Source organism: Pongo abelii, chromosome 10 (assembly GCF_028885655.2).
Source record: "Pongo abelii isolate AG06213 chromosome 10, NHGRI_mPonAbe1-v2.0_pri, whole genome shotgun sequence".
Classification (NCBI taxonomy): domain Eukaryota; kingdom Metazoa; phylum Chordata; class Mammalia; order Primates; family Hominidae; genus Pongo; species Pongo abelii.
The window spans coordinates 23,010,071-23,022,455 of NC_071995.2; the positions used below are offsets into that span (position 1 = coordinate 23,010,071).

The window sequence follows — 12,385 nt, forward strand, 5'->3', positions numbered from 1 at the left end:
GCCTGGGCAACAGAGTGAGACTCTGTCTCCAAAAAAGAAAAAAAAAGAAAAGAAAATGAAAAAGACAGAAGAGGGCTTTAAGAAGAGGTGTCATGTAGTTTGACTTGTGATTTAAAAAAATATTGTGGCTGCTATATGAATTGTGGAGATAGAAGAAAGGGTAGAAGCAGAGAACCAAACTACTGAATATAAAATAATATTTAAACACAATATGTAAGTCAGAATCATACATGTACACATATATATGTACAGAGTCTGTCTTATCTTCTAAAATTATATAGTTCTCAAAATTGCTTACCCAGTGAAATATGTTTTAGCAAAAATAGGTCAGAAAATTATTTTAATACTCTCTAAAACATTTTCAGACTTTTAGAAATTGTTGATAGAACCTTTTGTTTGGTGTGGCTGTCTCTAGCTAAATGATGTCCCTGTCTGAGCCACAACTTGACATAGGGAGCCCCTCATAACCTTTCGTTGACATGCCCATTATATTGACAGTCATTAGGTCCTTGACACTCAGCATTTAGTTGCAGCTGGAAGGTGGCTGGGGGAACTTCCCGTACTCCATAGCTAGCTTTGCCCCTGGTGCCAGGGAATTCTCTAGACCCTGGACTCAGAAATTTTGCATCTCAGCTCCACTATGTCCTGACATCACCTGCTGCACAGCCTGTGTCACCTCTACAAAGTTGGGCTGCTACTGAGCAGCAGGAAGGCACTATCCATATTCTTATTGCTGGATGGTATGGCAGCTGCCTCTGGGTCTGCTCAGCTGCCCTGGGGCGGGAAGGTGGGAACCTGCATCTGTTCCAGAACTGCTTTGAGGTCTGATATTCACCTCCGTAGTTGCTGTTGGGTTAAGTTTTATTAAGATAGTCTTTAGCAACCTAGGCAGAAATGTTTTAATATTCAAACAATTAGTACAGATGCATGCATATATACTGGGTAACAAGTATCCTTGCTTGGACTATGAAGGAAGTGGTGGAGTAAAGAGAATTGGTCATATTCTGGATATATTTTGAAGGCAGAGCCGAGAGGTAATTGCTAATTGATGGCATGTAGGGTATGAAAGAGGCAGCAAGAATGACTTCCAGGTCATGACTTCATGCCTGAGTGATTGGAAGAAAGACTGGGAGGAGGGCAGGTTTTGTGAGTGAGAATGTAGCATTTGGTTTTAGACATAGTAAGTTTGAGATGCTTGTTCAATATCCAAGTGGAGCCTCAGGTGCCTGTTTGATCTGTGAGTCTGGAGTTCAGAGGAACAGTTAGCACCCTTTCAGGAATGATTAACTCAATGACCTTGATAAACAGTTTCCGTTCACCTGGTTAGAATCATAAGTCTTAAGATAGAACATTTCATAATTACCTATTTCAATGTTCATAAATACAAACCCCCAAATCTGTGTGAAAGATTTCACAATAGCTCAGCTTTCTGACGTCTAGCTATAAAATGTAAGAATAAAACCACATATAGTTTGTTAACCTAGTACTTCTCTGTCTCATCCCTTCCTTGAAGAAGCAGGCACTAAAGATGCTTAAATGAAGCTTTGATAGAAAATCTCACTTTAGCAAATGAGATAATGCTAAATCTATAAATGCCAAGCCTAAATTCAGATACTACTGGGAAGGAAGTATAGTTTTAAGATGGGAGATTGAAGATTAAAAAAAAAAGCTTATAGGATTTTTATGGTATGTCAGGCTTAGATTGAAAAACCAAGAGGACATTTTAAAACCTGAAATAAAATCAAAACAAAGCAAAAAAAGCTAGTTTTGGAGCAAACAGATTTGAGAGAGAGGAATCTCAATGAGTGTTATCACTTTGACATCTCTTTTACATGGCTCTAAAAACATCTTGAGTTTTAACTTGGGATGATTTTGTGAAAGAGGAATCACAAAACTACAGTGAGTACAAAGAAAAGGTTTTAATAAAATATTCAATACAGTATTTCCCTGTGGGGATTCTAGAAGAAGAAGAAGTGAGAAGCTGAAGGAAGTGACTGTCACTGTGGGGAACCCAGTCCTAAATGAGACAAGACTTAGCTTTCCTCCATAGACACCTTGTCCAGCTCTGCCCAACAGGCTGCAATGAGATGGACCAGGAAACCTTCAGGAGTCACCGACAGACCAAGTGAATGAACTGAATCCGCTTACAAACAGATCCACTTAAGCAGTTTTTGCCTCAGGCTTCCTACCAAATGCAGTATCATGGAGACAGGAGAAGGTTGATGTACAAAAGGCATTAACATGATTTTGTTTTTTCCCCTCCTATTCTATTTGCATTTTCAGAGTGATCATTAGTAACAGAGCAATCTGTGGTTTCACCAACTAAGCATTTCAAACAGACTCATTTCTTGACCAAATTTTGTGTTCAAGGCCTGTTACTAGTAGTGTAATTCTTGTGTTTCAAATTGAGAGAAACAAGAGCATACCCACCCCTACACATAACTTAAGTATATCACTGCGAATTCTACACGTATGAAACAAGCGTAAGTCATGAATCCTCCACTTTGTGTGTTACTTTTTATTACTACAGAAAGTGCTGTTGCTTGAATACGAATATCATTTAGTGTAATAAAATGTAGAAGGACACATTATTGTGTTCCAGCTCTGGTTCAGTCTGACAGTGCCCGGCATAAACCATCGAAACTTGATAAAAGACTGTCTTGGGGTTATCTTGCTGTCATGATTCCGATGTGTTTTGATTTCCTTCTGGAGTCATAAATTGCACCTTTGGTACCATTAGGGAAGAGTTGTTCCTTCGGATAGAATTGTTCCTCCTCATGGAATTGTTTCTTCTCATGGAGTTTCGCTTCCTCAGAGAATTTTGATGAGACAGTTCACTCTTTTGGAGGGTCTGAATAAGGATGGAAGGTTTCTCATCCAGCTCTCGGGCACTGCACCGTGGAGCAGCTACTTTAACAGTGTTGCCAAATTTGGAGTAATCCACAGAATACACTCCTTCTTCCTCAGTCACAATGGACACAAAGCGGTGGCCCCATTGGATCTCCTCAGCGATGTAGGAGGTTCGTGCTTGTGTGGTGATGCCAGTAGTTTCAACCACTCCTTCCAGAATAACTATGACCTCCAAGTCTTGGTTGGCCAGGTCAGTTGCTGAGATGTCATACAGGGGGCTGCGCTTGTCAATCACGTGGCAGATGATCAAAGGGGCCACCAGAAAAATGTTATTGCTCTCGATTGGGTTATCAACAGGAATGTCCAGTTGGTGAATAGGAACCACCTCCCCTTCAGGTGTAGTTGTTTTCTTGACCACCTGGATGCGCACGGAGGCACTAATGATCATGCTTTTCCTCAGGTCACCCACTCGGAACATGAAGCACAGCTTGCCATTTCGGACGGCAATCACAGCATGGCGGCTGAAAATCAAAGTTTCTGCCCTTCTGTGAGCCTGAGCTGTTTTCATGAAAATGCAGCCTAACATGACAGCATTGATGATCAAACCCACAATATTCTGGAGAATCAAAACCGTGATGGCCAAAGGGCATTCCTCTGTCATCATCCTCCCTCCAAACCCAATGGTAACTTGAACTTCAATGGAGAAGAGAAAAGCAGAAGTGAAAGACCTGTGAGGAATGATATCAGAAAAGAACACCATCAGGTCACATTTTGAATAATGAAATATGCCAAGCTGAGCTTTTCATTTTCTTCCACCAAAGACTATTAAATGCTTGCAGAAAGACTAGCCAACTTAAACTTGTAAAATGCCTAATTCTAAACTGTGTTTAGAACAGTCTGTCTCTCTCTTGCATGCATCTACCTCCAGACTTCTGAAGATTAACATTCTATTAATTAATTAAGTTCCTTTAAGCTAAGACCTAATTCTATTAACATTCTATTAATGTTTCATAGGTCACATAGTGATGGGCCTAATTGTGTAAAAGATTAATATAGTTTCATATATATGCATATTTTACCTTGTGAAATACTTCACTTTGACAAAGGCACAGTTTACTTTGTAAAACTTTCTACCAGGTAGATATTTATTATTTATTGCGTATCTATGTTTAGGAGACTTGAGTCATATGGAAGGTACTGAGTACTGAGTGAACTTATTATTTATAATCTTTAAAATCATATTCATTAGCTAATACTTATTTTGTGTCTCATATAGAAATAGCACAGTGCTAAAAAACTAGTATAAAACACATTATTCCAAACAACTAGTATTTTCAATCGAAGGGAATGGTTTCCATTTCGAAAGAAAAGTGTCTTATTGATGATCTAATTTTGTTAAGTCAGGGGTCCCCAACCCCCCCAGGCCAGGGACCAGTGCTGGTCCATGGCTTGTCAGGAACCGGGCCACACAGCAGGAGGTGAGTAGTGGGTAAGACAGCATTACCGCCAGAGCTCTGCCTCCAGTCAGGTTAGTGGAGGCACTGGATTCTCATAGTATAGCGAACCTTATTGTGAATTGCACATGTGGGAGATATAGGTTATCCCTCTTTATGAGAATCTAATGCCTGATGATCTGAGGTGGGACAGTTTTATCCCCACACCATCCCCATCCCCCACCCCCATCAGTGGAAAAATTGCCTTCCACAAAACCAGTCCCTGGCTCCAAAAAGGTTGGGGAGCGCTACTCTAGGTGTTCTGGAGAATACTGAAATGATTAAAGGGAGAACTAGGGGCAGAAACTAGTAAATGACTGTGTCAAGATCACATACAGATATGCCTTATTTTATTCTACTCTGCTGTAATGTATTTTGCAGATACTGCATTTTTGTAAATTGAAGGTCTGTGGCAACCTTCGTCCAGCCAGTCTATTAGCACAATTTTTTCAAAAGCATGTGCTCACTTTGTGTCTGTGTGTCACATTTTGGTAATTCTCACAAGATTTCAAACTTTTTCATTATTATTACATCAGTTACCATGATGTGTGATTAGTGATATTTGATGTCATTATTGAAATTGTTTAGGGCAGCAGTCGCCAGCCTTTTTGGCAACAGGGACTGGTTTTGTAGAAGACAATACTGGGGGGTGTGTGTGGGGGAAAATGGTTTCGAGATGAAACTGTTCCACCTCAGATCATCAGGAATTAGATTCTTACAAGGAGCCCGCAGCCTAGATCCCTCACCTGCGCAGTTCACCATAGGAGTTCACACTCCTATGAGAATCTCATGCCCCTGCTGATGTGACAGGAGGCAGAGCTCAGGAGGTAATGTTTGCTCCCCCGCTGCTCACCTCCTGCTATGTGGCCTGGTTTCTAACAGGCCACAGACTAGTACTGGTCTGCAGTCCAAGGATTGGGAACCCCTAGTTTGGGGCACCATGAGCCATGCCCATATAAGATGGCAAACAATCGATAAATGTGTGTGTTCTGACTCCTCCACTGACCAGCTGTTCCCTTGTTTCTTCCCTTTCATCAGGATTTCCTATTCCCTGAGACACAGCACTATTGAAATTAGGTCAGTTAATAGCCCTACAAAGAACACTAAGTGTTCGAGTAAAGGAAATATTCACTGTCTCTCACTTTAAATCAAAAGCAAAAATGATTAAGCTGGTGAGGAAGGCAAGTCAAAAGCCACGATAGGCCAAAGTTTAGGCCTGTTGTGCCAAACAGCCAAGTTGTGAACAATGGAAAGAAAAAGCTTTGAAAAAACTTCAAAGTGCTACTCCAGTGAAGACACAAATGATAAGACAGCGAAATAGCCTCATTGCTGAGATGCAGAAAATTTGAGTGGTTTGGATAAAAGACCAACTAGGTCACAACATTCCCCTAAGCCAAAGCCTGAATTAGAGCAAGGCCCTAACTCTCTTCAATTCTATGAAGGATGAGAGGTGAGGAAGCTGGAAAAGGAAAGTTTAAAGCTAGAAGAGATTGGTTCAGGAGGCTTAAGAAAAGAAGCCACCTTCAAAACAGAAAAGTGCTAGGTGAAGCGCCAAGTGCTGATGGAGGAGCTGCAGCAAGTTATCCAAAAGATCCAGCTAAGAAAATTAGTAAAGGTGGCTGCACTAAACAACAGATTTTCAGTGTTGAAAATGAAACAGCCTTCTATTGGAAGAAGATGTTACCCAGGACTTTCATAGCTAGACAGAAGTCAATGCCTGGCTTCAAAGCTTCAAAGTTCAGGCTAACTCTTGTTAGGAACTAATGCAGCTGGTAACATCAAGTTGAAGCCAATGGTCATTGACCACTCTGAAAATCCTAGAGCCCCAAAGTATTATGCTAAATTGACTCTGCCTATGCTCTATAAGTAGAACTATAAAGGCTAGAGGACAGCATATCTGTTTGCAGCATGATTTATTAAATATTTGAAGCCCACTGCTGAGATTTACTGCTCAGAAAAAGATTCCTCCAAAGTATTACTGCCCATTGACAATGCACCTAGTCACTCAAGTGCTCTGAGGGAGATGTAGAAGGAGATGATTGCTGTTTTTATGCCTGTTAACACAACATCCATTCTATAGCCATGAGTCAGGGAGTAATTTCGACTTTCAAGGCCTATTACTTAAGAAATTTACATTTCCTAGGGCTATTGCTGACATAGATAGTGAGTCCTCTGATGGAGCTGGGCAAAGTAAATTTAAAACCATCTGGAAAGGATTCACCATTCTAGATGCCATTAAGAACATTTGTGATTCATGGGAGGAGGTCAGAATATTAATATTAACAGGAGTTGGGAAGAAGTTGATTGTAATTCTCATGAATGAGTTTGAGGAATTCAATACTTCAGTGGAGGGAGTCACTGCACATGTGGTAGAAATAGCAAGAGAATTAGAATTAGAAGGGGATCCTGAAGATGTGACTGAATTGCTGCAATCTCATGATAAAACTTGGATGAATGAGGAGTTGCTTCTTCTGGACAAGCAATGAAAGTGGTTTCTTGAGATGGAATCTACTCTTGGTGAAGATGCTGTGAACACTGTTGAAATGACAACAAAGAATTTAGAAGATTACATAAACTTAGTTGATAAAGCAGTGGCAGGTTTTGAGAGGATTGACTCCAGTTTTGAAAGAAGTTCTACTGTGGGTAAAATGCTATCAAACAGTATCACACATTACAGATAAATCTTTTGTGAAAAGAAAAGTCAGTTGATGCAGCAAACTTCATTGTCATATTTTAAGAAGTTGCCACAGCCACCCCAACCTTCAGCAACCACTACCTGGATCAATCAGCAGCCATCAATATCGAGGCTAGCCCCTCCACCAGCAAAAAGACCACATCTTGCAGAAGGCTCAGATGATCATTAGCATTTTTTAGCATTAAAATATTTTTTGAATTGAGATATGTACATTTTTCAGCCATAATGGTATTACATACTTACTAGATTACAATATAATGTAAATGTTTTATATGCACAGGGAAACAAAAAAGTTTGTTTAACTGGCTTTATTGTGATATTTGCTTTATTGCAATGGTCTGGAACCAAAACTGCAATATCTCTAAGGTGTACCTGTAATTAATATTATACTAACTTGAATTTTCTCACTTTGGCCTAATCCTGTGCAAGAAGCAGAGGGAAGGAACCAAGAAATTGTAGGATTTTCTTAGGAAGCTTTTTCAAATTGCACATCTACTCCCTATCTTAGTGAATAGACATCGATTTGGTAGGCTGAGGTTGGATCTGGGTAAGATGCTTTTGAAAAGTTCTCAGGTGATTCTGATTTACCCCCATATGGGAAGCATCACATTTGTTACTATCAATTTATAACACTTAATTTCACAATGAGTACTAATGTGGCTTCCTCATGGAAACAATATTAGTCCTATCTTTGCCCCCAACCCCAATTTCAAACTTCTCTAACTTTATAGAAGACAAGCCTACACATTAGCAATCTCTCAAAGTATTACCTATTTATTAATGCTACAGACAACAGGTGAGAAAAATGTTTAAACATTTGAATACTTGGTATATACAGTGCACTTTGGTAGAAAATCATGAGGGATAAGCTAGAATACATGGATTATTCTTTTGATTAGCTTTTAAGTGAAGTGCGAAAATTGCCTTTCCCTTTTGTTGCTAAAATGATTCATGGAAAACTACAGTAATTGCCTATTGCACTAGCTACCCACAAAAAGATATCTGGTATAGCCCCAAAACATGGCAAACAATAAAAATGGACCCCAGAGAAAGGGGTATGGATACGACACTGATTTCTGATAATGTATCCATACTTCAGAGAGCAGTCTAATGATAAATATCCCAAATGGTTTGTTTTAATGGTTTAAGAGACTATTCATGTGCCATATTTTGTATATTGTTTATGAATTCTAAATATTATGTATGGTACAAGACCCGGCTTTTTACTGACACTTGCTATGCTAAACAATCTCAAGAGATAAAAGTGTTTAGCTGTTTCTTTGTTCTGTTACAGAGAGAGGTAGGCTGGATAATATTGAGAAAGAGGAAATATATTGGTCTATTTTTTGACTCATATTAAATGAAGGAGTCAAAGAGACTCCTTGAAGGAGAAAATACATGGAGGAGAAAATGAGTCACCCTAAAAGAAGAATGGTCAAACATTATTTGGAAATACTGGTGAATATTCAATGAAAAATGTTGTTTCCAATTTTAGTGAGATGGTTGGACATTGAATTTACAAAGGGAAAAATGCAAAGAATTAGATTTATTATTAGTTACCTTTTACATTCTCATTGGGACAGAATGAAGATTTATTTTTAAGGTTTGCTGTTATCATTTCTTTTTTCTCTTTTTATCAGTATCTATCATATAATTTAGATTAAAAGTTTATTTTGATATGAAAATGATTCACCAATTATCAGTGCCAGTAAGTTTTTAAAGATATATATTATAGATAATGATATTTGATCTTAGACTATCTATTGAACGTTTTAACGGATATTTTAAGTATTGTGTTTTCTTTATATCTGGTATACTGATGATCTCCTATGTTTTCCAACTTCATTTTCTTTGAGACAACAGTTTGTGACAAGTTTGAAAAAAGAAAATAATATCTAATCAATATTAAAAGCAATAGATCAATTCAATACAGTTTTTACTCCTCAGAATTTGAGCTGAAATCTGTGGTGTGTGATCTCTGCACACTAATGCTGCCTTCCTCCTTGAAAGGCTGGCATTGTAGTTACTTAGCAAATGGAAGGGTGGACAAGCTCACAGTCTGGGGTCCACTTTCTGCAGTGATATGCTAGCTTAATAAGGTTTCAGGGTCACTAGAGGTCCCATTCTTTACAGTTTCCTGGTATCATAATGCTTTTTCAAGTTTCTTTGCTTTGTGAAATATGTGAATTTAAAATGTTCTTTTAAAAATATTTTGGAAAATTTTCCAGTATTATTACTACTGTTTTGCTTCACAGTGAACATCTTGGTAATTGATATAATTTATCTCTTTCCACCTCCCCCACCCCGCCCGCCCGCAAAACAAAGAAACAAATCACCTCAACTGAATGTTCTTAAACCATGTGAAAGTAAGAGAGGTGAATCACTGAAATCAAATTCAATTTACCTGTCTTTCAGATACTTACGATATGAGAAAGAAGCCAAAGTTAGGTAATCTAAGAACTGTCTTGTCCCTATTCTATTTAAACTTTGAAAGAAAAGTACAAAATTAAATTGCTTCTCTATAACCCCTTCCATAAAATTTTGGACTAATTTTCATTCAAAATTAGCAATTTCTAGTTCTGAATCTTAGCATAACTTTTAATTTCTGAATCCAGTGCAAGCAATCAGCTATTTATGATAATCTCGATAAAGAAGGGATGATATTTATTTCATTTTTTAGTAGATTTTTAATCTAGGACAGTCTCCCCCTAGGGCGGTCCCATTTTTTTCTTATTATTTCTGAAAATGTCATGGGTTAGAAGAGTCAGAAAAATGTCCACTAGCACAATATTTTTTGTTGATCAGAGATATTTACCTGTGGGCACTGAAACTATGGACAGCAGCTTTTTCATACTGAACTAAATGTGTGCGCTTTTGGAGTAAAGCACTCTGTGTAATCCTTTGAATTACAATTTTTTTTTGATAACTGGTATAACATTTTCAAGGCTAGTCCAAAGGACTGAAGCTCAGGTTTTCAGGGACACTTCATCCATAAAGCTGCATTTAAAAAAAACATTTACTGTGTTAGGTTTTGTTCTTTATTGTGCTTTTTTGTTTCTGAAGATTCTAAAACAAACCCTTTATTTCACTTCCAATTAAATAATAGAATGATAAGAGAAAGGGCATTTTGACATTTTTTCTCTACTGTTTTCAACCCCTGCCTCATCCCACTACATTCTTACCTGACATTAGTCACACACACAGTGGACTCCAAACCACTTTTCTCCATTCCACTTTTCTCCATGTAAGCATAGATGTCCCCATGGGCAAAGGCCACCAGCCACCACATGATAGCGAAGAGCAGCCAGCTGCAGAGGAAGGACATGGTAAAGATGACCAGCGTGTGGCGCCATTTCAGGTCCACCAAGGTGGTGAAGATGTCCTGTAGAAAGCGTCCTTGCTCACGGATGTTCTTATGCGCCAGGTTGCAGGCCCCGCTCTTGGCGATGAAGCGGGCTTTGGGGAGGCGGTCTCGGATGCGCGGCTTGCGCAGGTTCTCCGCGGCGATGCGCGCCAGCACATACTCCTCTGGGATGATACTCTTTCTGGCCAACATCGTCTTGTCACCATAGCCGGCTTAGCCACCTCCCTCTCACCTGCCTCTCCGTCCCTGGACACCCGTCCTGCACGAGGGAAACATTCATTAAAAACTTAAAAACCCACCCTATCCTCACCTCTTGTGTCCTTGTATACAAGGATATGTCTGTACATGTGCGAGGTGACATGCAAAACCAAAAATGTGATTTTTACTAACCCAAACATGAATCTAGCTTGTGCTTGAGTTCTGGGATCTCAGAAAAATTACTTGGTTTTAATAAAAAGAACTGTTTCAATTTTTCTTATCATTCTGAGTACATATGGACATAGCCTTAGTTAAACAAAACCAGCAGCCTTCCGGTAAACAGCAGGCTCAAAGATAATTCTCTGCGATTAACCGCGTCTGTAAATTAGTGCAAGGCTACAGCACGTGGCGTCAATCATGAAGATTAAAACCAGTTGGGTGCACGGTCTACTTATTAAAGTACTTAGATGATGTAGCAATATTAAAAGTAAAGAGAGGAAATTCTTCCTCCGTTATTTTTAGAAGTAAGCAAAGGCCGTGACTCCTTGCGCAGTATAAATAACGTGTAATCTGACAAAATTATAAGTGGTGTGCTATAGAATTTATAAATTATAAGAATTATTTTAAATGCGAAAGAAGTATGAGTTGCATCTAAAAAAAAAGAGTTAAAAAGGTTCCTGTGGAAATCATAATATTATAAATTGAAAACTTTTTTTTTTTTTTTTTTTTTTTTTACAACGAAGGAATCAAATATAAGGTGCAGGGGGAAAAAAAACCCAAGACAACAGCCTGCGGGTTGCAGTAGGGAGTGTGCCCCGAAAAGTCCATCCATCACTGCAAGCCTCTGCGGTGTTTTGCATTTTAAATCATTTACGGGAACATGGACAGCCTCCCCCCCTCCCCTCCCCCGGAGCAGCTTTGAAACTTACAGACTCCGGGTAGCGGGCGCGGCGGCTGGACCTCCTTGCACACGCCGGCGGGCCGCGGGCAGGTCCCTCGCTCTCCCATCCTGGCGCGCGGGACCAGGGGCCGCCCAGGCCGGAGGGACAGATTGGGGGCTGCGTGTCCTAAGGAGAAGAGTTAAAATAATAAAAGGTGCAACTGAATCTAAACGCAGGGAGGGCTAGAGGAAGGGGGATGGGTGTAGATCTTCCCCTCCCCCTGCTCAGCTCAACTCCCTTGGCCACTTCAGTGGGAGGAGGAGGGACTGGGGGGGCGGGGGGGCGATGCTCCACAAATCAGCCTCCCAGTTAGGGCTTTGACGCACGCCAGACCTCGGAAGCCGCCGTTGTCGCGGAGTAGGGGGCGGGCGGGGAGGGGGCGAGCGCGAGTCCCCGGGAGGTAGGGAGCAGGCCAGAGGGAGGGACGACCCGGGGGAGGGCGGGACCTGCAGAGCCAGCTCCTTTCCAGTAGCCGCGACCCCCTGCCGCCAGCGTGACACACAAGTCTTTAAAAGGCTCTCTGCTCAGGGGAGAGAACTTTCTGAGTCCAAGTTCACTGACGTAAGGAGATTTAATTTTAAATTTCATTTTGTGACCTAGGTAGATAACTGGGCTACTTCATGATAACTGGGCTACTTCGGACTGAATAAATGCAGAGAGGTCAGAAAATATTCTTCCAAAGCGTTCAAGCTGTGGGCACACACAATTATTTACATTAAATTTCCACCTGCTAGGAGAGATACACGTGGAAGATGTTCTGAAACCCACTATAGTAAACTATTTCTTCACCAGCCAAAGCCAGTTCTCAGGGAATTAAACACACACACACCTCAAAACAGCGACT

General features: G+C 40.2%; 1 protein-coding gene across 2 annotated transcripts; it reads right to left on the reverse strand.

Annotated features, from left to right (window-relative positions):
* Positions 1–2,503: 2,503 nt before the first annotated feature.
* Positions 2,504–12,051, reverse strand: KCNJ8 (potassium inwardly rectifying channel subfamily J member 8). Of its 2 annotated transcripts, none has more exons than XM_002823018.5 (3): positions 11,530–12,051; positions 10,221–10,661; positions 2,504–3,578 (listed from the first exon to the last, which is right to left on the reverse strand). In XM_002823018.5, the coding sequence occupies exons 2-3, from the start codon at positions 10,592–10,594 to the stop codon at positions 2,678–2,680; spliced, it is 1,275 nt and encodes a 424-aa protein (XP_002823064.1). In that variant the 5' UTR covers positions 10,595–10,661; positions 11,530–12,051; the 3' UTR covers positions 2,504–2,677. The 2 variants fall into 2 exon arrangements, with proteins under 2 accessions (XP_002823064.1, XP_063568135.1); XM_063712065.1 differs by lacking the exon at positions 11,530–12,051 and adding an exon at positions 10,793–10,946.
* Positions 12,052–12,385: the final 334 nt, after the last annotated feature.